This window comes from Notamacropus eugenii, chromosome 1, assembly GCF_028372415.1.
Source record: "Notamacropus eugenii isolate mMacEug1 chromosome 1, mMacEug1.pri_v2, whole genome shotgun sequence".
Taxonomy (NCBI): domain Eukaryota; kingdom Metazoa; phylum Chordata; class Mammalia; order Diprotodontia; family Macropodidae; genus Notamacropus; species Notamacropus eugenii.
The window spans coordinates 196736706-196762662 of NC_092872.1; the positions used below are offsets into that span (position 1 = coordinate 196736706).

Sequence of the window (25957 nt, forward strand, 5' to 3'; positions counted from 1 at the left end):
TCAGACTTCTTTATCTGACTTGATGATCTTCTAAGGTCCCTTCTTGCGCTAAGTCTATGATAAACATTCATCAAGCATCTGCTCTGTGCAAGTCACTGTGATCAGTCTATAGACAAAATGAAAAATAATGCCTGCCGTATGTTTCTTTTAATGCATCAAATAAATAGCATCATTGTGCATTACACAAACATAACACATACATGTGCATGTGCATGCACACACATACACAAATATCTGATCACATCATTATAATAACAAAAGTACATGTACCTTCTGGGTTCTGCCAGGGAACCATTGAATAACTGTGACAATCCATTTGTACTCTTGATAGTCTATTTGGGGTACATGCAGAATGGTAAAGAATTGGATTAAGACAAAACTTGGTATAATAGGAAATGTGTTAGATTCATATCATAAATCATTCAACTATTCCTTGCCTCAGTTTCCTCATCTGTAAAGTTGGAATCATCATCACAATATCAGAAGACACCTCATACATCATATAGTTGAATCCACTCGTTTGACAGATGAGGAAACAGAGACCCAAAGAAATGATTTGCCCAAAGTCTCTCACTTTTCAGTAACAGAGTTAAGACAAGAACATAGGTGGTCTGACTCTCAGTCTATTCTTTTTTTTTTACTATGTCCTCTCATAGGAGATAAAGGGAGGGATGATCAATTTTTTACCTCTTCTCTAGGAACAAGTTTGGTTCCTACAATTAAATAGAGTTCAGAGTTTTTAGCATGGTTATATTTTTTTCTAATAGCATCATTGTAGTCATTGTGTTTAATTTTTTAATATATCTATGCTCTATCACCATAGTAGCCATTATGTATATTGCCTTCCTGTTTTTAAAATGTTTATGTTCTTTCACTTAACATTATTGTATATACTGTTTTTTTACTTTATTCTGTAGTGATTCATGTAAGTCTTTTCATGTTTCTCTGAATGTTCATGTTCCTTATTTCTTTTGGAACAGTAATATTCCATTATAACTCAAATACCAGAATGATTACCCATTCCCCATTTGATGGACTTCCATCAAGAAAAAAATTTTATTAAGCACCTATTATGTTGCTAGGCAATGGAATACAAAAGCAAAAAAGGAAACAGCTCTTACCATCAGGAAACTTACATTCTACTGGAGCAAACACTGTCTTTATATTTATGCCAAAGAACATTAACCACATATGAATGAATTTATACTTGAAGATAGTTAAACATGGAAAGGTCAGATGGGAAGTAATAGGTATGACTGAATGCTTTTCCTTTCCCATCATCCAAAAGAAAACCAGCTAGAGAAAATGGATGGGTTGCATCTATTAAGGAATCTTGTATGACTTTAATACATGAGTGGGAGACATTCTTATTAGAGATGAGCTTTTAATGTTTGCATTTTGTTCTAATGAATCAAATGTTTTTTTTTAATAGTCAACAATTAATTATTTCTTCTTCTCTCCCTTTCCTTCCTGCCCACAAAAAAGCACTGTTGAGGATAGTCCTGACATGTTTCTGTTGGTTTGTTTTACAGAATAGGCTACCAGATCCCAATGTTCGCAGGATTCTGTATTATGTTTGTGTCCACTGTCAGTAAGTACATGCTGTTTGTATCCTGGGTTGGGATGTTATACGTAAAAGGCTGAGCTAGAGGCAGGGATTCTATACTAGCTTGGACCCTAGAAATAGATGACTACTCCTCCCAGTCTCTAACTAGCATCAGATCATACAGAGATGGTTTAAATTGGCCCTTATGCTATTGAAAGCTGGTCTTGTGCCAGTCAGTAACAGGAAACTCAGAGGAATGAAGGACGCAGAAGGAATTCTATTCCTCAACCACTCACTGATTCCATTGAAGAGTTCCTGGGCAGCCAATTGTCTGAGGATATAAAATGCTGTTCCAGAAAGCATGCTGGGCTTAGGATCAGGAGACCTGAGTTCTAATCCCACTTATGATACTTAGTTGTATGATCACGGTGAGTCATTTCACCTCTGTGAAATTAAGAATCCTTGTCCATGTGAAATTGGGAATCAGAATACTAATACCACCTGTCTCACAGGGTTGGCATGGGGAAGAAATGTGTTTTGTAAACACTAAATAAACATAAGTTAATATTATTAGAGCATGTATTACTGCTGTAGAAATATTGGCACAGCAGGGGATGCTACTGAATCCTCAGGTTGCTGTTCGGTGTCTTCCTTACCACCTTATAAGGAACTAGGGATGGGGTTTGAGGGGAAGGACTTCAACTGGTGTTCAGTATCCCCAGTGCCCTTTCTGAGTGTGCCATGGACACATTTGGCAGTCTGGTGAAAGCACAAGGACCCTTTCTCAGAATGTTTTTTATGCATAAAATAATAGGATTCCAAAGGAAACCAATTATACTGAAGTACAGTTATCAAAATATTTTTTAAAAAATCATGGACTCTGGATTAAAAAACCCCTGTTCTACACAGACTTAGCAATTGCAGAGGAAAATGCAAGCAAATGACACAGTGTTATTATCAGCACCAAGCATGACCACCATCATGTTCATTCGGTACTTTGAGAAATCATCCCAATGTAGAATGTTTTAATTCCCACTGCAGTGAGACCGGAATTGGTTTATTCCATACCTCCCCTCTGCTCTCTTGGTAGTGTTTGCTTTCTCTCGGAGTTACACTTTACTCCTCATAGCAAGATCCTTGCAAGGCGTGGGTTCTTCTTGCTCTTCTGTAGCTGGTGAGTATGGAAACATCCACTTAATTCAATGAACTACAATGAGTGTTCAGACCTGTCCTCCCACCCTCCCCCAGTGACCATCAAGTCCTGACTTTCTGCTTACTTATTTAATTAGTGAGGAACAATCCAATTCATTTTGACATTAGATACAAGGTGTCTAAGACCTACTCTGACATGGTGCCAGGAATGCTGTTCAATCTTGACTGTTTCTAAAATGCCTAAGATCTTGTCTGACATCAGTGTATAGAGAGAAAACCAGGACCTTAGAGGATTCAGGATCAAAGCTGTAAAACTGGCAGGGGACTTAGTGCTGTGCTTGGCACATATCAGCACATTCTTGCTGACATGCTTATTGACCTTGGAAGTCATCTAGGACAACCCCTATAATTGGTACACATGGGTAGCAACTGGCAGAGCCATGATTCAAACTCAGTTCCTCCGAGTTTCAGCATAGCACTCTCTCTATCTTATTTTACCTAAATGTACCAGATCAGTAAGTCAACCAATCCATCAACAAGTATTTATTCAGCACTTACTGTGTACCAGACATTTCACTAGGTACTGGAGATACAGAGAAACGAAAAGTTGATACACACAGAACATGCTGACTGAAGAAGAAAATAATTCCCTTTATTACATTGCATTGATTTTTAAAAAAATTTTATTTAGGGATGGGTATGCTGGCCAGCGTTTACACGGATGATGAAGAAAGAGGAAATGCCATGGGAATAGCCCTGGGAGGACTGGCTTTGGGAGTGCTAGGTTGGTAAAACTAAAGTATTTCAATGCCCTAGAGGAAAATAATTACTGTTCCTTTCCTTCCTTTCCTTCCCTCTTCCTCTGTTAATCATGGAACTCCCTTAATCGGTTTCACTAGAGTCCTTTCCCCCTACCTCCTCCCCCAGGGAGAAGTCACTGGACCAGGGCTAACTGGTTACACAGTCCCTGAGTGCATGATTCCAGGACCAATGTGACATCAAAGACTGGATATATTATTAATGCTGAATCTAGAGATGAGCTTCCCCAGAAGGTATACTGGATGCATGGAGGCTGAAGGACAGAAAACAGAGGGAAAGTGTTAAGCTATAAAGTGGAGCTCAAGGAGAGAATTCCCTTTTCCTGATTGACTGGGAAGTGGGTCTCCACTGGCATGTAGAGAGAAGGTCCACTAGGAAAATAAAGTATTGCTCCTTTGAGTCACAGTACATCCCTTTGAGTCATCGCTTGGTTGCTCAGTACTGATGCTAGCAAGCAAACTCTAATTTCCTTACAAAGAGAAAGAGAATGAGACTTCCCCCTAATAAGAACTGACTGGTGTGACCAGAAGATGTAACTCACGTTGACAGCATGGTTCTTACTCCTCTTCTTTGACTCATCCTCATCTGGAATAGGTTTGTTAGTATTTGTGTGTGTGTGTGTGTGTGTGTATGTGTGTGTGTGATCTTATCACTTGCCGGCTTCCATGAATGGGAGATTTCGGATTCCAATTTCTTTACCTTCTCTCTTTTCCTTTGAGTTTAGAAACCTAAAAGTCACACCCTCGTCGATTTCTAAATAAGTCATGCTCTCCTTCACATATCCCCCTGTGCTCATAGGAGATGCATTTCCAAGTCTAAAGACCTGATCTAATAACTAGGTTACTGATTCTCTCTGACTGATCATCCCTTTCAAGGTTAGGCTTTAAAAGAATGTCTACAGTTTTTGCTCGTGTCAATCTGATCCCCAGAAAAAAAATAACTGCTAGGATACATTAAACTCGTGAAGCAAATGGGGCCATTCTGTGGTCATCCCAGCTAAGTGACTCCATGGAGACTAGGAATCTTCCCTTTCTTCTTTCTCTTTCTCAAAGTGGGGCCACCCTTTGGAAGTGTGATGTATGAATTTGTGGGGAAGACCGCTCCTTTCCTGGTCCTGGCTGCCTTGATTCTACTGGATGGAGGTTAGTAGAGACTATATCAAGGACTGTGGGGGTGAGGATCTTCAAAGCCTACTTTCTGAAGATACTCTTGGTCTTTTTTTCTTTTTTTGCAGCTATTCAACTGTTGATTCTCCAACCATCCAGGGTTCAACCAGAAGTAAGTAGTGCTACAACAGCATCTTTGCTGATAAACTGGGAATGCGCCTTCTTTTGACCCTGAGTTCTCTCTTTGGCAGAGTCAAAAAGGAACGTCGCTAGTCACCCTGTTGAAGGATCCCTACATCTTAATCGCTGCAGGTAGTTAGTATTTTCAGAATGATTCTTTTCCTTACCAAAAGTGGATTTTACAAAAAAAACTGCACGAGTGCTTGTGGGTGCATGAGTGTGTGTGTGTGTGAGACCTCCAGAAAAAATGGCTTTGTAGTCTGAGGGATATTTTTGGAGTCAGGAGGACTTGCTTTAAAGTCCTGCTGCTGATACAAAGATCATAGCTGTGTGACTATGGCCAAGCAACATGATCTCTGAAGGACCCCAAGCAACACTGAGACTCGAAGATACTAATTGCAGTTCTGTATCCTCATTCAGGATACAGGTGTTCCAGTGACTGCATCAGTTTCCCTAACTATATGTGGAGAGACAGACAGAAGCAGAGAGACAGAGGGGTGGAAAGAGGGAAAAAAAAGAAATACATATACATGTATATGATGTATACTCCTACATACGCACACATATATATATTATATGCATCATGTATACATATGTAAAAGCTTTAATAGTTTAAAACTGCATTATAAAACCATATATATGTTGACAGATAGATGGATACAAATAGACAGAGATAGAGATATAGGGAGAAGGGGAGGGAGAGGAAGAGACAGCTGATGGTGTAATGCAGGGTGGAAAACGTGTAGCCACAAAGCCACATGTGGCCTTCTAGGTCCTTGGGTTCATCCTTTTAACTGAGTCCAAGTTTTACAGAACAAATTCTTTTACTAAGGGGATTTGTTCTTTGAAGTTTGGATTACACTGTAAGGGATAAAGATCTAGACTAGGAATCGTGAAGACTTGGATTCAAATCTTACCTCTGACACATACTGGCTATGTGATCTTGAGCAAGTCAGTTAACCTGCCTCAGTTTACCAAGCAGTCCCCCAAGACTGTAAATTGCAAAGCAGGTGTAGGTTTGCCTTGGGAGATAAAATTTCTTCACCGAAAATTCCTAACCCCATGAAATCATGGGTCTGTTAAAAAAAATGTGTGTATGTATTTTATGTATGTATGTATACATTTTATGTGTGTATGTATACATAACTAACCATGTGTCATACACATGTCCTGCCCTAAATAGTCTCTGAAGCTCAACCCAGATTATTGGTTTTCTGATTAAGGTATCCCACAAATGTGTAACTGGAACTATCCAAAGGCATATGAGGGTTTCACACACACACACACACACACATTTTGCTGAATGCAGAATATGATATCTTTATGCCAGAGCCATTGCTATCTATCCCTGGAACTCTCTAGAAATGGTCAATCAGTCTAACTGCAAACATCTTAGCTTGTCAGCCTAATTTATCTTGGTATATTTGAACCAAGGCAGACAACAGACCCTGAAAGTGCTGAATGGTATGGTGAGAGGAGTGATATTCTAAGAAATATCTGAGAAACAACAGAAGGTCTGACCCCACCCCTCTTTTTTTAAGGTAGACTCTGGCAGAATTAGATTGCTGCCTTGTATCTCTGAAGCAAGAAGACTAAAAAACAAAACAAAACAAAAAAACCCTAGAGGACTTTGTGACTCCTGCAAATAGTAATGGGCTAAGTAGTTTTTCACCAAAATCTTTCTTGCGCACTTTATCCAGTGGCTGAAAGTTGGCTTCTCTCTATTGGTACCAGATATGACAAAAAAAAAAAAATTATTATCTTACATAGGAAGAAGTGGGGCTAGCAGACAGAAATTATAGGGAGACAGATTTAGGCTTACTATAAGAAAAAAACTTACTGATAGTTCAAGCTGTTAAAAAATGAAATGATTGCCTTAGTGGTAGTGAGCTCCCTGTAACAGAAAAGCTTCAGATTATGCCAAGTGATTACATATAGAAGCCACAGAGAGGGCCCAGGCTTTAAATAAGGACTGACCTAGATGTCTAATGTAATCTCTCCTACTGCCTCAGGTCACTGGTCCATTCCAACCAGACTCCTGTAGCCAGGAGGAGATACAGCCTGGTTGCTTTCAACCTTAAAGTACTGTCCAGTTTCTCAGTAGCCATTCCTGAATCTGCTATTCATAAATTAGTCCAAATCCTTTTAAAATTCATTTAGTCTCCTGTCATTCCCACTTCTTGTGGGAAATGAGTTCCATAAACTAATTACGAGCTATATGAAGTAAAGCTTTGCTTTTATGATGATTTTCATGGACAAAAGCTGATTGCAGGGACTATTCTGTGGGATAACCAGAGGCTAGACTTATTTGTCTGCAGGCATATTCTGGGAACATTAAGGAATTTTCCTGGACCTTGGTTTTTCCATCTGTGAAACAGGACTGTGGAATATTTGGATTTCTCACAGGAGTCACAGACAGACAGGGAAGACAGCAGCTCAATGAATGCTTTGTGTAACATGCTAGGCACAGTGAACATGACTGAGGTTGAACAACAGATCGGGGCAGAACTCCAGGCAGAAAGGGGGCACCTTGAACAGCAGCTGCTGGGGAAGCTGCTACCTTTCTGCTCTTGTACTCCAGGTCTTACACATTATTTGCCCCTTTCTTCCCAGTCACAGGAAGAAAAAAAAGGCAATCAGCGCTAAATGTCAAACTATTGACAGTTCCAGGTGCTGGAGCTTCCACGTGGTCAAAGGAAGGGAGATACATTTGTATTTTTATATTTGAGCATTGTTTGTACAGATGGCCTTTAAATGTCACAAGAATGACAAAATCCTTTGCTTTCTTCATTATGTAAATACTATAATCTTTACTGCCCTGGTTCTATGAGGACTGAAGCCTAGTCCACAGAGGGTGGATGGTAGTGCTGACTGAGACAATCAATATTCCTTGCCCCTCTAATTGGGTTCAAAGAATAGTACAGGAAGCTCCTATTTGCTCCAAATGATTAGGGAATGAATGGGGTGTTCTTGTTCATTGAATATTTTGATTCCCTGGGGGTTACCATAGAGATTTAATAGGTTCATCCTTTTTCAAAGTATTAGAATTTCAAAGCACTTACTACTAAGATTGTTTTTATTGATTATTATTTTATTTATTCTATATTTGCCCTACAACCTCCCATAATATGGTCTCTACTCACAACACTGGGAATTTTCCCTCTGTTCTTTGAACATCTTAGAGGCACTGGTACAACAGGTGGGTTATCAATCTGATATCTTTCCTTCCATTAGATTGGAAGTTCCTTGAAGGCAGAGGCTATCTTTTGCCTCTTTTTGTATGTCCATTGTTCAGCACAGTGTCTGGCATATAGTAGGTACTTAATAAATGTTACTGATTGATTGATTGATTCTTCCTCTATGATTAGCAGAGGGGATTGATCTGCATTGATCTGATCAAAATGTACACTCTGGACTTTGCTTTAAGGAAAAAAAAGAAATTTTTCAAATCATCTTAAGGGATAAGGATGAGAATTATGATGTCATAATTAAATGTAAATTAAAGCGAACTCCTAGGTGGTGATGAAATTCCCTCTTCCAATGCATGTCATCATCTCCTCTGCAAATTTGAGCCTTTAGAGAGTTGTCCAGAGCATAGATGGCTCTATGACTTATCAAGGGTCACACAGCCATCATGTGGCAGAGGCAGGTTTTGAACACAGGTCTTCCTGAACCTGAGGCCAGTTTTCTAACCACTATGTTGTTTTGGTTGATAGTATTTTACTTATCTCTTTCTCAGAACAGTGTAGGAAAAATGGAATTTGAGCTGATGGTTCTGAATCTGGATGAAGACAGTTAATCTTATTCAGAAAGACTGGACCTTCCAAGGCTCGGCTTACATGCCATCACAATTTGGCTCAACAAATGTTTGTAAAGCACCTACTGCTGCAGAGATATTAAAAAATATATATCAAATAGACCCTGCTCTCAAGGATTTTATCATCTAGTGAGGAAAAAGACATATACATGAATAATTATGATGCAAAGCATTGTGGGATGAGTGCAAAGGGAAAGCTTAGGCAGAGTGCTATGAGAATTTGAGGAGGTGAAGATCACTTCTGGCTGGGGGTGGAGGGTCTGGTGTGTGGAAAAGAAAGGTGCCAGGAAAGGAAAGCTTCACAGGGGAGGCAGTGTCTGAGTCAGGTCTCAAAGAAAGAGGAAAAACTCCAATAGACAGAGATTAAGAGACCATATACAGGCATGGAGAAAGGCAAAGCCAAGATGGGAGGTAACTGAGAGTAGTATATTTTGGTGGAACCATGAAGAAAGTCAGTTAGAGCCAGATTGGGGAAGGCCTTGAATGCCAGGATCAGGAGGTTAAGCTTTGCTCTGTGGGCCCAAGGGGAATCACTGAAGGTTCTTAAGTATCAAGATGATGCATTAGGAAAATTATAGTACATAGACTAAGAATAAGAAGAAATCAGCTGGAAGTGATGTTTTTCTTGTCTGATCACAGAGCATTTTATGTGTATTTTAATACTGATCACATTCTACTTGAACTATAATTATATGTCCAAGTCTTGTCACACACATGAGATTGGAAGTTCCTTGGAGGTATTAACTATCATTCTTTCTTCTATCTTCCCAGAACAGTAACAGGCATTTAATAAAAATTTATTAAATGAAGGGGTGAAGGAGAGTTAAGTAGAGATCCCGGAACCCAAATAAAAGCAAACTGTCTTCTTTATTAAAGGGTCCATCTGCTTTGCAAACATGGCTATTGCAATGCTTGAACCAGCATTACCGATCTGGATGATGGAGACCATGTGTTCCAGAAAATGGCAGCTGGGTAACGTACTAGAGTTGGCTTTTCCATTCTTTAACTTTAACTAGGCTCTTTCCTTTCGGGTAGTCCTGCAGAGTTCCTCACGTGAAAATGGCAAGCTGACTGCTGTTATTTGGTCCTCTAGGAAGTAAAGGCTTGTTTAAGCAATGAGGCTTGTGGTACTTACCTGGTCACCTGTTCCCTCTGCGCATTCTAGATCTGAGACTAGATTTGAACTAGAGACACCAGAAACTCACACTGCAATGGCTGAGGCCACATTTTCTCTACATTTCTGGAGTTACCTGAAAAGTGGTCACTGCTTGGGTCTTATACATTATTTGCCCCTTCCTTCCAGTCACAGGAAGAAAAAAAAGGCAATCAGCGCTAAATGTCAAACTATTGACAGTTCCAGGTGCTGGAGCTTCCACGTGGTCAAAGGAAGGGAGATACATTTATATTTTTATATTTGAGCATTGTTTGTACAGATGGCCTTTAAATGTCACAAGAATGACAAAATCCTTTGCTTTCTTCATTATGTAAATACTATAATCTTTACTGCCCTGGTTCTATGAGGACTGAAGCCTAGCCTCTGCTTGAAGACATCTAAGGCTGTGATGGAGTCCACAGGTTGGGGGAAGGGAGGGCTAATTAGAACCTCTTAAGACAGTCCATGGCATTTTTGAAAGTCAGAAGACCTGGGTTTAAAACCGTATTCTGCCACTTATTAGCAGTTCAGTCTCTGGTCAAACATTTTAACTCCTAGGGGCTTCCATTTTCTCATCTGTGAAATAAGGGGCAGCTAGGTGGTACAGTGGATTGATCACTGGACCTGAAGTCAGAAAGATCTGAGTTCAACCAGGTGAGTACTTGCTGTATGACCCTGGGTAAATCACTTAACCCAGTTTGCCTCAGTTTCCTCACCTGTAAAATGAGCTGGAGAAAGAAATGACAAACCAGTCCAGTATCTTTGCCAAGAAAATCTCAAATGTGGACATGACTGAAACAACTGAACAACAACAAAAAATTAAGAGGGTTGGATTAGATAAACTCTTAAGTCCCCATCTGATTTAAATTTCTCTGATATACATGAGGGGCTTCCTGTTACAACAGGAAGAATACTGGATCACAAGGCAGGAAGAGTCCAGGTATTTTGTCTAGGCTATGTGACCTTAGGCAAGTGGCTTAAATTCACAGAACCTCAACTCTGTCATGCATGAAATGGAACTAATAATTCTTGCCCTTCCCAACTCACAGGGTTGTTCTGAGGATCAAATGAGATCATGTCTGTAAAGGAGTTTTGCAATTTAAACAGTGGTCTTCAGGGCTTCAATACAAAGAAATATAGCCCCTCGCACAAAGCAGAGCAAACCTTTTAAACTTTCTTGTGTTGTGACCTACTTTGACTGTAGACCATAGCCTAGAGACTGCTTCTCAGGATAATATTTTGTTGTCTAAATTCGTAATTAACAGAAATGCTAATTTCAGGTAAGAGATCAGTGAAAGTAAAGATATAATATTTTTCCTGTCCAAATTCAGAGATCCCCTGAAATCTTTCCAAATTTTTCCATGAACCCTTAGAAAAGGGGTCAATAGACTTCTGTAGAAGACATCTAGTATTTGTTGAGTGAACGCTGAAAGGATGAAAGGAATGACCTTATGGGTAATGCTTTCAGGACTTCTAGGAGGCCAGTAGGTGAAGCATTTTGTGGGGAAGAAGGGTGTTGTCTCTCATATCACTCTTCCTCTACTTAGGCATTGGATCAGCCTTGTTTATTATGTCCTAAGTCAGTTTTGTGGGGTTCAGTAAGTCTGCAAAAGAGAACTATGAGAAAGTAGGCTATGGTCCAAGCAGATAGGCCTCTGTATACAGATTATAAGCTATAGTAGATTTGTCTTAAAGGTCTTCCTAGGTTGAAATGGTTTGGGAATATTTCTGATGACTCCACTTAAATGATCTAGTAACCTCACTAATTGAATGTGTGTCAGCTAGCTGTTGGCTACTCAGGCAGGCTTGCTTTCCCCAGCTCCATGCTATGACTTGGGGCTTTCAATAAAATAGGTATTCAAGCCATCAGGAAAAAAAGGTGGAGGTGGAGTAGGGTGTCTGGTTTAGACATCAGACAAACAGGTAGGCTGCTTGAATTTATCAAGAATGGGGCCATGTTGGGAACTTAACAGATGGCCGGATGTAAATCTGTGAGGCAAGCAGATTGCCTAGCAGAAGCCCATGCTAGGTGAGAAATGTCTGCAACATGCCTTATAGGCAAAGTCAGGGTCCCCTTTAGGAAATAAATCCAATCAATTTACTTTTTTCATTTGTTATTTGTAGGGCTTTGGGAAATGCCTTGATTCATTCATTTCAGTTTCTATAAGAACTCTGCTCTTCTGTTCAGCTCAGTCCTCACCATGCTAAGTCCCCATTAAATTATTTTGCTCTTAAGTTCTATTAAAATCAGCAAACACATATATGCCTAGCATTGTGCTTGGAATTGAGTGGAAGTAAAGATTATATACCTTAAACAGGAAAAGGCCTTATCTAATGCAACTACTTTATTTTACAAATGAGGAAACAAATGAGGTACAGAGAGTTTAAGTGACTTAGAAAAATTGGTAGGAAATGTAAGACATGGGATTCTAACCTAGGATTTCCTAAAACTAAATTCAATTTATTGCATTCCATATGGTCTTTATCTTTTAAGACACTGATCATATGAGATAGATGCTAATGATTTGCCTCATAATCAGATCGATACAATGCTATGAACAAAAGCTTCTCATTTGACCCTAATAACTACTCAGAAAATACTTTAATCCCCATCCCCAGTTCCAATAATTTTTTGGGGGGTAATATCATGAGTGTATTGAGCTCTTGGTGAGGAATTTCTGCTACCAATGCAGACCAGCTTCATCCTCTGCAGTTTGTAGTCTGAGAGCTTTCCAGGGTACTAAGATTCACTGGCTTAAGCAGCTTGATAGGGTCAGCTGTGTAAGAGAATCTGGGTCTTCTTGATACTGAGGCCAGCTTTGTCTCTACTCACCACACTGCACTGCCTCTCAGCTTCATTTTGCAGATGAATAACAGCTAAAGTGATTCGTCCACATCTCCAGTACAATAAGCAAAAGAATAGAGGCTTGGATCTAGGTTTTCTAAGTATGGTTCTTTTCCTAATATGCCACATTGCCTTTCGTATATTCACTTGGCCATGCATCCTGTGAAATATGGGGAAAATATTTCTTGAAACATGAAATTACATTTCATGTTTTGGCTCTGTAGAGCTCCCAAGTCTTGGATGAGTATGTTTGAAAATTTAATTTAATGGACTGAAAAGCCCTTGGTCTCACTACATCAGAATGGGCAATGGTTTCCTTGGGGTATTTGCTAGTGAATGACTACAACAATTTTAAAAGAATTCAGTAGATCATAAGCTCCTAGAGGATAGGGAGTTGTTAATTTTTGTCTTTTTATTTCTCAAACCCAGTACAGTATAGATACATACTAAGCGCTCAAGAATTATTTGTTGAACTAACCTGAAGGAAAAGGCAGACATTCATTAGTGTGTGTTCTTTCTAAAGTACTAGCAAGGAAAGGCAAAGGTATAGTGATTGGATTTCAGTCAGATTACCCAGAACTGTAAGTTATGCAGCTCTTGCTTAGTTTTTATTGCCTTTGGAAAGATTTTATCTGGGCTGATGGGGTACACAAATCAATGTCACAAAACAGAGTGACCTTATCGCTAAGGAAGCAACCTCAGAGGCAGAGGTGGGCAGATATCAGTGCCCATGGGCAAATTCATTGGAAGAAAACCAGGGTTGAACTTGATGAATGCAGAGTATTTAATGAAGTCTTTGAAGTCCTCACCAGTCAAAATGCATGACTCCGCAGCAGAATAACTAATGTCTTCTCTCCTAGCATAGTATTACCCTGAAGTTTTCCAAATGACACTTGGGTTTCCATTAATATTTCTGTAGCTAACATACAGGGCTAGATATTCTGCACTGAACTCTCAGATCTCAGAACTGCCCATTCTGACCTTGTGTGTAAAACTTACCACCTTTAGCAGACCTAAATAGAAAATTTTCAGAGAGAGATTATGCAGGTGATAGTGAAATAAATGTCTCTCATTTCTATAGCTTCACAAGGGCTTTGTATTTGATGGATAAATAGTGTGGGGCCCAGGCTAGACGTGTAACAGACCGGATATTAGATGCTTGGGTGCAAGGCTACAGGGCTTCATGTGATATGCTCTAATCAAAACAGCTGTGCAACATTTATTAGTTTTTCTAACATTTGACTGAAATCAGTACTGATAAGGTGTCCCTTTCATAAATTTTCAGGCGTTGCTTTCCTACCGGCTAGTATCTCTTATCTTATTGGAACCAATATTTTTGGGATACTTGCACACAAAATGGGAAGGTAAGATAATTAAAAAAACCCCGCTGTACTTATAAAGGAGTTCCTTATTTTTTTTTTCAAGTATTTCTAACTGATCCCCAAATGTAAAGATTTCTCCATCTAAGTCCTTTTAGAAATCTCAAATGATCGCTTAGAAAGAACAAATAGAATCTCCTCTCATTGATCTCTGGGGGCTTTTTCTTTCGACAGGTGGCTTTGTGCTCTCTTGGGGATGATCATTGTTGGAATCAGCATTTTATGTGTGAGTATGATATGACATCTTTAAAATGAAAACTCCATTCTGTGAATAAGATAAAAAATTCAGCTGTGGGCAAATATTACCAGTTCCTACCAAATATTTTTGCTTCATGCTACACATTCAAAAGTCAATTATTTTTAGAAATTTTACCAACGTTTTTATTTTCATGGACTTAATGATTATCTCTGTGCAGATGACATCCAGATAAATCTACCCCACCTAGTTCCTCACCAACTACCTACCGGACATTTCAAACTGGATATCCTATAGGCACCTCAAACTCAGTATGTTCAAAACAGAACTATTTATCTCTTCTTTCAAACTTACTTATTTTCTCAACTTCCCTATTCCTGTTCAATTTGTTATTGTTCAGTCGTTTTTCAGTTGTATCCAACTCTTCGTGACCTCATTTAGGGTTTTCTTCGCAAAGTACTAGAGAGATTTGCCATTTCTCTCTCCAGTTCATTTTCCAGATGAGAAAACTGAGGCACACAGGGTCCCACAACTAGTGTCTGAGGCCAGGTTTCAACTGAGAAGAGGAGCCTTCCTGGCTGTAGGCTCAGTGTTCTATCCACTGTACCCTCTGGCTACCTGGTATCCCCGTTGAAAATGCTGCCATTTTTTAATCTCCCAGGTTTGCAGTCTTGGTGTTATCTCTGACTCCTCCCTCTCCCTCACCCCCACACATCCAGTGATTGCCAGTCTTGCCAGTTCTATCTCCACACCTCTAGCATCTGGCCACTATGCAGTATTGTACTTACAGAGCCAACAACTTGGTTCAGGCTCTCAAATCCTTTCACCTGGACTATTGCAAACCTTCTAATTATTCTCACTGCTTCAAGCCTCTCTCTTCTCCAATCTGTTCTTCCACATAGCTGCCAAAATTCTTGTCCTTAAGCACAGATTGTTTTGAGTATCTATTTGGCATTTCAAATCCTTCACAACCTAATACTATCCTACCTTCCCAGCCCTAGTGTACATTACTCCCCTCAATACGCTCTGCCATCCAGTAAAATTAGTCTTCTTCTTGTTCCTCAAACAGAACAATCCATTTCTCATCTCCATACTTTTGCTCTAACAGTCCCCTATTCACAGAACACACCTTTTCTTCAATTCTGTCTTTTAGAATCTCTTGTTTTCTTTGACACTCAACTCAAGCACTTCCTTCTACATGAAGACATTGCTGACTCCACCATTGTTCCGGCTGCTAGTGCCCTTCCTCCCAAAGCTGCTATATTTATAAGTGTAATGCCTGTGTTGCTGTACAGACTTAAATTCTGTATTATCATACAGATAATCATACTGCCTACCTTAATTACATAAAAGCTCCTTCAGGTCAGGGACTGCTCTTGTTCCAGTGGCTAGAACTTAGTAGATGGTTCATAAATGTTTATTGATTTACTACTGAATTTTCATCATAAAGATGACTATGAATGATACTTTTTATGGCAAAAAATGAGGAAATACTGAGCTAATCCTCCCTTTCTAGGATAAAATAATTACTGCTATTACTAACAGTTTGATTGTTCTTACTGGAAAACTAACTGGAATTAAATTGGTCTTTTAAATCTTGCTGTCTATGTTTAAGGAGCTGAAAAGTATGTCTTATTTATAAGACCCTTTCTAGCTCTCAAAATGCTATGATTAGGGATTTGATAACTGTGTGACCTTGGACAAGTAATTTCACCTCTATAGGACTCACTTTACTCTTTTATAAAATGAGGGGGGTAAGCTAGATGATTGCCAATGTTCTATGACTCAGATTCTTATTCTTTCCCAATTACCTTATAAATAAATAAGCATACCAAGTTTCTAAAGAAATGTTAATGCCTCATTAAAATAAGCCTAATGGTATAGAATGAAATTGCATGATTAAAAAAAAATGTAACTTTTTTTTTTTTTGGAGGTACCATTTGCAAAAAATATTTATGGACTGATCGCACCAAATTTTGGAGTTGGTTTCGCAATTGGTAAGTCACATAAGCTTAGTGCCAAAATATAACATTTACTGGCTACCTGGGCTTGGAAATATTTTTTCTCATTCTGATTGATAGCAGCCTAAAACGTTCCAGAAGCTTAAGATTCGACGGGCAGCAGTTTAAGGCTCAAATATAATGTGTAGTTTACTCATATTAAAGGGACTTACTGCCAGATTTTAGTCATTTTCTTTATGAAAACCATTTTTTGCAAAAGGCTGATATTTACAAAAAGCAAACGGACACTGCTGTTGACTCTGGGTAAACAGGGTAATACTTTCCACAGAGCACATTTGTACACTCTATATCTGTGAACAAGCTTACTCAGAAGAGTCCCAGGATCAAATTGCAAGAGCGTCATGGCAAGATTTAGAACTAAAAACATACGTTGACTCACAGAAGACTTAGTCAATGAGTATTTTTTGTGGTCAAAGGCATCCAGTTTTGTGCCATTAGCATACAGAAGTTAAGATTAGGGAATTCCTGCCACTGATAATTTGGAAGAATTTTATACTCTATGAGTATAATCACACAGAACATTCATGATAAATCTAATTGCATTGAAATAAATTCTGGGACAAGAAGAGAAATGAAAGATTTGGACTATGTTATAGTCTCATATTCTATAGAAGTAACACGAAAATTCATTACTACCAATATGGCATCTCTTGTGTACTGTAAGTGCCACACCTGAGTAAGGATGGCCCAAAAATGAAGGGATCCCTTCCAGAGCTGAGACCAGACAAACAGGGCATATGAACAAAGTAAGGGTCAGAAATGAAGGAAATAGAGGAGAACACAGATACCTTGGGAGCTTAGCAAGAGCTCAGAAACAAGAGATGCATGAGAACCAATAAGACATAAAGGGAAAGATAGAACCAATCAAAGAAAAGACAAAAAAATAATCATGATAGCTGATACTTACATAGAATTTTAGGCTCTCCAAAGCACTGCTCTAAACATTATTCTCACTTGATCCTTACTAAAACCTTTGGGAGTGGATAGTATAATCAGACACATTTTACAGATCAAAAGAAAGAGGACTGCAAAGATGCTGTGAGTTGCCAAAGATCATGTAACTCACAAATGACAGAAGTAGGATTCAAGTCTAGGACTTCTGCTCCCTAGAATCTAGTGTTCTCCTTACCCCATCACCATCCACAACACCATTTTTGTGCCTTAAAAAATCAGAATCATTTCCCAATATATTCTCCAACACACTGAAATCTCTCTTCACAATGAAAAAAAAAACCTAAACAAACTTTGCCTTTCACTAGCCCTTGCCACCCTAAAGAATGAACTGTATCATAGTATAATGCCTTTTTGGCACTCTGTAGTCCTCTACCTCTCTGCCAAGAGTGGGGAGGCTGTTTCCTCTTTTCCTGGGCACCAGAATTGGTGATTGTAACTAACTGGCTTCTTGGTAGTCCTGCATCCACCCCAACTCTGTTAGGAGTGTACTGGTCATGGCACAGGGCATATTTAGTAACATTGTAACAGGATTGTCATACACTTTGTTGCAGTCATTTGGCTTTTGTTCTTTTCTTGGTTCTACCTTCTTCCCTCTCTCTGCATCAGTTCATGCAAAATTTTCATGTAATAACTTCCTCATGTTCATCATTTCTTATGCAACAATCATACTGAGCTAGTGTGGCACAGTAGTAAGGTTACTGGACTTGAGAGTAACAGTATTTGAATTTAAATCCTGGCTTTGCCACTTACCTCTAACCTGTAGGGTCTTTGGCAAGTCATATAACCTTTCTTTGGACATCCTAAGTCCCTTCCATTTCTAGGTGCATGATCCTTTTCCATTATATTCACAAGTCACAACGTGGTCTATGATTCCCAATTAATGGACACCCATTTTATTTCCAGGGTTATTGCTGTTGTTGCATGTAGTTTAACACAAAAAATACAACTCTGAGTATTTGTTCTATACAGGATCTTTCATTCTCTGGTTGACTTCCTTGGGGTATATGCCTAATGGTGAGTTGGAAAGGTGAAAGATCTATGAGCAGCATTCTTTCCAACAATAGCTAGGTTCACTAATAACAAAGAAAGGACAACCATGACTGAAGCAGTTGGTAGTGGCAGCATTAGTGACTCTTATGCCTCTTGCCTCAGCAGAACACAGCTCTAGCAAACCTGGCCTGAAAATCTATTTTAGTATTAATTTTTTAAAAAGTTGGCTAGGTATGCAGAGCCAAGATGGCAGAGTAGAAAGACACACATACTCTAGCTCTTCCCCCACAGCCCACAAAATACCTGTAAAGAAAGACTCTCAACAAATTCTAGAGCAGCAGAAGCCACAGAATGATGGAGTGGAGGAGATTTCCAGCCCAGGGTGACATGGAAGGCCAAAGGGAAAGGTCTGTCACACTGGACACAGAGCTGAGCACAGCCCAATCTTGGCTGGGCACAGGGAGGGGCAGGGCCAGAGCAGGCCTCAGGGGTGGAATCCCCAGCAGCACCTGAGGTTTGCAGATCCCTCAACCCACAGGTGACAAAGACACTTCAAAGGTCAGTGAGAGAGCTTTTTCACCTCCGTGAGAAGGGAGCAGGGTCCTCCCCTAGCCCTGGCTCCAGGCAGCCAGTGGCTGCAGTGGAGGTGGTGGTGAAAGGCAGTAATTGAGCAGCTGATCTGACTCTCAGCCCTGAGTGGTGGCCCTGCCCCCACCTAAAGCCCCTGGGGGAATTGAGCAGCTGATCTGAATCTCAGCCAGGAGCCTGGCCAGGGAGTAAACTCTTCTCCCCTGATTGTGCCCCCTTGGGGATACTGAGAACTTATAGGTCCCCAGAGTATACCCTACTCTTGACAAAGGACACAAAAGTCAAGTAACCGGTTGGGAAAATGCCCAAAAAAGGGGAAAAAAATAAGACCATAGAAGGTTACTTTCTTGGTGAACATGTATTCTCTACCATCCTTTTGGATGAGGAAGAACAATGTGTACCATCAGGGGAAGACATAAAAGTCAAGACTTCTGCATCCAAAACCTCCAAAAGAAATATGCAATGGTCCCAGGTCATGGAAGAGCTCAAAAAGGATTTTGAAAATCAAGTAAGAGAGGTGGAAGAAAAATTGGGAAGAGAAATGAGAGTGATGCAAGAAAATCATGAAAAGCCAGTCAACAGCTTGCTAAAGGAGACCCAAAAAAATGCTGAAGAAATTGGCAAAAGAGGTCCAAAAAGCCAATGAGGAGAAGGCTTTAGAAAGCAGAATTAGCCAAATGGAAAAGGAGGTTCAAAAACTCACTGAAGAAAACAGTTCTTTAAAAATTAGAATGGAATAGTTGGAAGCTAGTGACTTTATGAGAAACGAAGAAATTACAAAACAAAACCCAAAGAATGAAAAAATGGAAGATAATGTGAAATATCTCATTGGAAAAACAACTGACCTGGAAAAGAGATCCAGGAGAGACAATTTAAAAATTATGGGACTACCTGAAAGCCATGATCAAAATAACAGCCTAGACAACATCTTTCATGAAATTATCAAGGAAAACTGCCCTGATATTCTAGAACCAGAGGGCAAAATAAATATTGAATCCACTGATCACCTCCTGAAAGAGATCTGAACTCCTGGGAATATTGGAGTCAAATTCCAGAGTTCCCAGGGTAAGGAGAAAATATTGCAAGCAGCTAGAAAGAAACAATTTGAGTACTGTGGAAATACAGTTAGGATAAGACAAGTTCTAGCACCTTCTACATTAAGGGATTGAAGGGCATGGAGTATGATATTCTAGAAGTCAAAAGAACTAGGACTAAAACCAAGAATCACCTCCCCAGCAAAACTGAGTAGAATACTTCAGGGGAAAAACATGGTCACTCAATGAAATAGAGGACTTTCAAGCATTCTTGATGAAAAGACCAGAGCTGAAAAGAAAATTTGACTTTTAAACACAAGAATAAAGAGAATCATGAAAAGGCAAACAGGAAAGAGAAATCACAAGAGACTTACTAAAGTTGAACTGTTTACATTTGTACATGGAAAGATAATATTTGTAACTCTTGAAACTTTTCTCAGTATCTGGATAGTTGGATGGATTACACACACACACACACACACACACACACACACAGAAACAGAGAGACAGAGAGCACAGGGTGAGTTGAATAGAAGGGGATCATATCAAAAAAATAAAATTAAGGGGTGAGAGAGGAATATATTGGGAGGAGAAAGGGAGAAATAGAATGGGGCAAATTATTTCTCATAAAAGAGGCAAGAAAAAGTTTTTCCAGTAGAGGGGAAAAGAGAGGAGGTGAGTGGGAAAAAGTGAAGCTCACTCTCATCACATTTGGCTCAAGGAAGCAATAACATGCACATTCAATTTGATATGAAAATCTATCTTACACTACAGGAAAGTAGAGGAGAAGGGGATAAGAAGGGTAGGGGGATGACGGAAGGGAGGGCAAATGAGAGGAGGGGGTAATTAGAAGGAAACACTTTTGGGGAGAGACAAGGAGAGAATAGAAGAAATGAGGGGCAGGATAGGATGGAGGGAAATATAGTTAGTCTTACACAACATGACTATTATGGAAATCATTTGCAAAACTACACATATATAGCCTATATTGAATTGCTTGCCTTCTCAGTGGGGATGTGTGGGGAGGGAGGAAGGAAGAGAATTTGGAACTCAAAGTTTTAGGAACAAATGTTGAGAATGTTTTTGCGTAGAACTGGGAAATAAGAAATACAAGTAATGGGGTATAGAAATTTATCTTACCTACAGGACAAGAGAAAAGACAGGGATAAGGGAAGGGAGGGGTGTTAGAAGGGAGGGCACATTGGCAGAAGGGGCAATCAAAATGCACAGCATTTTGGGGAGGAGGAGAGAGATGGGGAGAAAATTTGGAACTCAAAATTTTGTGGAAATGAATGTTGAAAATTTAAAATTAATTAATTAATTTAAAAAAAAGTTGACTAGGTAATAATTCCCGAGTAAAAATAAGGTATTCCTTCACAAGAGGAAGTTCCCTGTTGGCAATTCATATATGCTGAAGTACACAACCATTTATTAAGTACCTACTATGTGTCAGACACTGTGTGCTAAGTACTTTACAACCATCCTAGAAGGTAAGTGCTATTATCCCCATTTTATAGATGATGAAACTGTGATAGAGGTTAAGTTAATTGCCCAGGATCACACAGGGAGTCTCTGATGTCAAATTTGAACACAGGTCTGCCAAGCTCCTGGCCCAGGGCTCTATCTACTGTACTACTTAGCTGACTCCTGATGTTAAAATCCATAAGGTAAGGTTCTTTCTATAATATGTTTCTCTGAATTATTGGCAGGAATGGTGGATTCCTCAATGATGCCCATCATGGGCTACTTGGTAGACCTGCGCCACGTTTCTGTCTACGGGAGTGTATATGCCATTGCAGATGTTGCCTTCTGCATGGGGTTTGCATTGGGTAAGGATGTAGTTTTTTCCCCCAAGTACTTAAAATGGATTAGACTATTTAATAGTGTAAAATATAACTTTAGAAACTGTATATCTTGTTGAGTACATTTTTATGGAGCTCTCTAATTTTGTTTCCTACAAGGCCCCTCTGTTGGTGGAGCCATCGCAAAGGCAATTGGGTTCCCATGGCTCATGACAATTATTGGGATCATCGACATTCTCTTTGCCCCTCTCTGCTTTTTCCTTCGAAGTCCACCTGCCAAGGAAGAAAAAATGGTAAGAAATTTCAGAATGTGATGGGATATTTTCCAATTGCTAGTATGAAACTCTTATAATGGAGGGAATACTAGAGGAGCAAGAAGAGTTGGTGATAGTTCTAAGTCTGTTACTAATAATTTATATTTACATATCATTGTAGAGTTAAAGCTTTTCTCAAAAAAAAAAAAAACCAAACACTTTTGAGGTAGGCAGTGCAAATGCTATTTTTATAATCAAGTCAGAGATTGACTTGCCCACAACCACATGGTGGTACTATGTCTTTTAAGTCTAACACTCTTTCTACTGAGTCATGCTTATTTCCAACTTTGGTGACTTTAGGCAAACCACTGCCCTTCTCTGTCTTTTCATCATCTGAAAATAAAAAGGTTGAACAGATTTAATAATGACCTTAGGAGATAGTTCTCCATTGCAGTCTCTTCTCTCAAATGTAAAACACATTCATCTGCATTGGAATGGAAACCTCCACAACATGAATTGGCCTTACTGCCTTCATGGTATTTTAGCTGAACGCTCCAAGGAAAATGTCTCATTTTAATGAATTGTGTTGTTGTGTTCGTCCTTCGTTGCCGAAGAAGACCATGCCATCAAAGAAATGATGACTTGCATTTGACTTGTTTTGAGTGAGGGAGGGCTGTGCAAGGTCACCAGCCTCTCTTCTCCTCCAGAGCCATCTTAGTCCAGTGAACAAATATTCATCAGGATGACTGAAGATGACCCAGGATGCACTGGGAGACCCTTCCTTTCCCCTCCCGTCCCTTTCTTTCCCTTTCCTTCCCTTCTCTGAACTTTGAGCCTACCGCATTGTGAAGCTCAGACACCATGAGGCCTCCGCCCCCTGCCTAAAGGCTCTCTTCTGGACCCTTCCTGGCTTTAGAGTGATTATCAATAGTAACTGTTGCTGTTTCCCTCCCAGTCTGATTTCTTTCTTTTCTTTGTCTTATTAAAGGGGTCATTTCCTGACTACCTCTTAAACAGGTCTATTCAATGAATGGGTATTACCTCACCCTAAGTGTGTACCTGCAAAGACCTTGGCCTAAAGAGCCCAAGGTTTCCTGCTGCATCCTGGGTCATCTCCAGTCATCCTGAAACATATCTGGTCACTGGACTCAGATGGCTCTGGAGAAGTGAGGCTGGTGACCTGTATAGCCCTCCCTCACTCAAAACAAAGTCAAACGCAAGTCATGTCATCATTTCACTGATGGCATGGTCTTCTTTGGCAACGAAGGACGAATGAATTGTGTATTATCAGAACAGTTCCCAATTACTCAATCACTTGTATCCTACAAGTTAAGGCTGTTATTCAGACCCCAGTACTAGGAGCAATGGATGAAACTGGCAGGCAGATTTCAGCTCCATATAAGGGGGAAAAAAACTCTCGACCACTTCTTAACAGTTAAAGTAGACATGTTCTGAAAGTAAAATGGGAAGACCTGGAAGTGATTTCCACATCATTCTTGTCATATGTGTGTATTACCTAAATTCATGTTGTTTCCTCACAATAGCTTTGAGGGCATGACCATCATTTATTTATTTATTTATTTATTAATATTTGCGGGGTGGGGGGAAGGTCTTTGTGCACTTAGCACAGTGTCCGGAACACAGAGTGCTTAATATTTAATAAAAAGAGTTCAGAAACAGAGGCTAGTGCTTTGCACTGCTACAGTGTGAGCTACGCCAGCACACCTTACATACGTATTACCTGTTATCCTTGTTCCTGTATTCCTTCACTTAGATTTTGTAGCTGTTCATTTTAACCCTGAATGTAAACTTGTCAACATTGGATTTTTTTCAAGTGTTTAACAATCAATTTTTCTGTGGTATTGCTGTCTCCCCCTCATTGGCCAAGATCATTATTTCCTGTCATTCTCTACTTCCCTCCTTTCTGCTGAGACACAAGTAGCAGCTGTTGATTTGCAAACTCAAATGATGCTATTATGCCAGCCTCCAATTATGGGCAGTTAAGTGGCACATCTCAAGTCTTTACTGACTCATCTTGCTAAGCATTTATTTAGATTTTTGACGATTAAACTGAAAATGGCTTTCTGGGAACACTATAATACTGTTCTTTTTGCCCCCCTTTTGCTGTTATTTTCATCCTCTTCCTGCAAAAAGGTATTATTTTTTTAAAAAAATGAAATGTGGTATTGGCCCTACCAGAAAGTGTAGCATAGCAGCCCTGGCTTTTCGTAGTCAGAAAGACCTCGACTGAAAGCTCTGCCTAACATAGGCAGTCTGTGTGACCAAGGGTCTCTCACTTCCCCTGGGCAACTCTCTGTAAGTTACAGATGAATTGTTTGGTGGGAGAAGTTTCCCTACCACAAGTACCTAACATTAATGAAATCACAGTTGTGGATCAAAAATAAAAATGGTATTGGCCCCAACATGTGGTAGTCATCTGCACATAGAAGTTGGCAGTGTGATGGAAGGAACACTAACCTCCAGAAGTTCATGACTTGTAAGCACCCCAAAACAGATGCTAGGCTAAATATTTAAATATATTATCTCATTTGATCCTCACATTGCCCCTATGAAAGTTATTACCCCCACTTTACAGAGAAGAAAATTGAGGCTGATTAGATGAATTACTCAGTCACCCAGCTAATAACTGTTTGAGGCACGATCCAGCTTCAGGTCCATCTCCAAGACCAGTACTAAATTTACTATGCCATGCTGATTCTAAATCAGGTATAAAACCTTTGCAAAAAACCTTCCTAGGCAAAACAGGGAAGTGAGTGTGACACAAAATGCCCATACTGGACTTACTTGACAAATAGTCCAATCTTGCTGCTAAAATTAAACCTGTTTCTAAAGAGGCAAATCATTCCCCTTTTTGGACTTCAGTTTCCCCTTCTATAAAAGGGATTAGACAGGATAGTCTCTTAAGGCTTCTTCCCATTTCAAAACTCCACAGCAATATTCAGTGGTGGGTGGTCAATTATGTTTAATTCCCCATGTCCCCATTTGGAGTTTTCTTGACAAGATACAGGAGTGGTTTGCCATTTCCTTCTCCAGGGGTTTAAGGCAAACGGGATTAAGTAACTTGTTCAGCCAGATTTGAACTCAAGATGAGTCTTCTTGACTCCAGGCCTGACACACCATCCACTATACCACTTAACTGCCCCTCTAATTCTACGTATAGTGAAACACCTACTTACCTTAACTTGCATTCCCAAGATAATATTTTATTGTTTTATGGATTGTTGGCTACCATCCCTCATTTTAATGGGTCTATTTAAGTCATATGAAGAGCTCTCAGGCTCAAGAAACTTTTGCCTAAATTTTAGTCTTTAAACTACTTTTGAAAAGTAGAAGGTGGTGCGCTGGTTAGAGCAACGTACTTAAGGTAAGGAAGATGTGAGTATGAACCCTCTCTCAGCCCCCTATTAAAGCTATGTGAGTCTGGGCAAGTCACTAGTTTCTTCTTTGGTAAAATGGGGATAATATTACCTACCTTCACAAAAGGTTATCATGAGGAAAAATTGAGTTAATATAAGTGCATTATAACCTTAATAGGCTAAATAAATGCTACTATAAAGCAGATCCTTGGTTTGGGCACTCACTAGCTGCTGGAGGTTCCAGGCTAACTAGCTCCTTACTGAAAAAAAAGAACTTAAAAATGAAGAATACTTCTAAAACTCAGAATTATAATAGTAAAATTATGGTCTCCATAACAAAAACCCCCAAAGATAATGCTACATACTTTTTTTTTAGGCAATACTCATGGATCACAACTGTCCAATTAAAACAAAAATGTACACGCAGAACAACATTCAATCATATCCAACAGTTGAGGAAGAAGAATCTGAAAGTGACTGACAACTTCAATTTCAAAAGACCTAAGTATTATTCTGTTGTATAAAATGCAGTGTTTCCTGTGAAACAACTCATCAAAAAAATCTTAGTCGTACTGTATGCTAATGGTGTAGTAAAGAAACCAAAGGTTAAAAACATTTTTTCCCAATGTTATGAGATTGCTAACAGCCTTATAAAGAAAAAGAAGCTTTTCTAGGGGTTTGTATAGTGTTGAAAAGTTTATTTTATGTATTTAATTTTATTAAATATTATACAATATATTTTTA

General features: G+C 39.4%; 1 protein-coding gene across 1 annotated transcript in view; it reads left to right on the forward strand.

Moving 5' to 3' along the window:
* The window catches only part of SLC18A2 (solute carrier family 18 member A2), a 47295-nt gene extending 21338 nt beyond the window's left edge, over positions 1-25957 (forward strand). Inside the window, exons 4-16 of the mRNA XM_072623678.1 lie at positions 1533-1591; positions 2637-2720; positions 3390-3482; positions 4570-4659; positions 4752-4795; positions 4875-4935; positions 9497-9592; positions 13904-13982; positions 14172-14223; positions 16127-16190; positions 21490-21609; positions 21742-21875; positions 25590-25957. Of these exons, the coding sequence (XP_072479779.1) occupies positions 1533-1591; positions 2637-2720; positions 3390-3482; positions 4570-4659; positions 4752-4795; positions 4875-4935; positions 9497-9592; positions 13904-13982; positions 14172-14223; positions 16127-16190; positions 21490-21609; positions 21742-21875; positions 25590-25694 (1081 nt within the window). The 3' untranslated portion in view covers positions 25695-25957. The remainder of the gene's footprint in view (positions 1-1532; positions 1592-2636; positions 2721-3389; positions 3483-4569; positions 4660-4751; positions 4796-4874; positions 4936-9496; positions 9593-13903; positions 13983-14171; positions 14224-16126; positions 16191-21489; positions 21610-21741; positions 21876-25589) is intronic.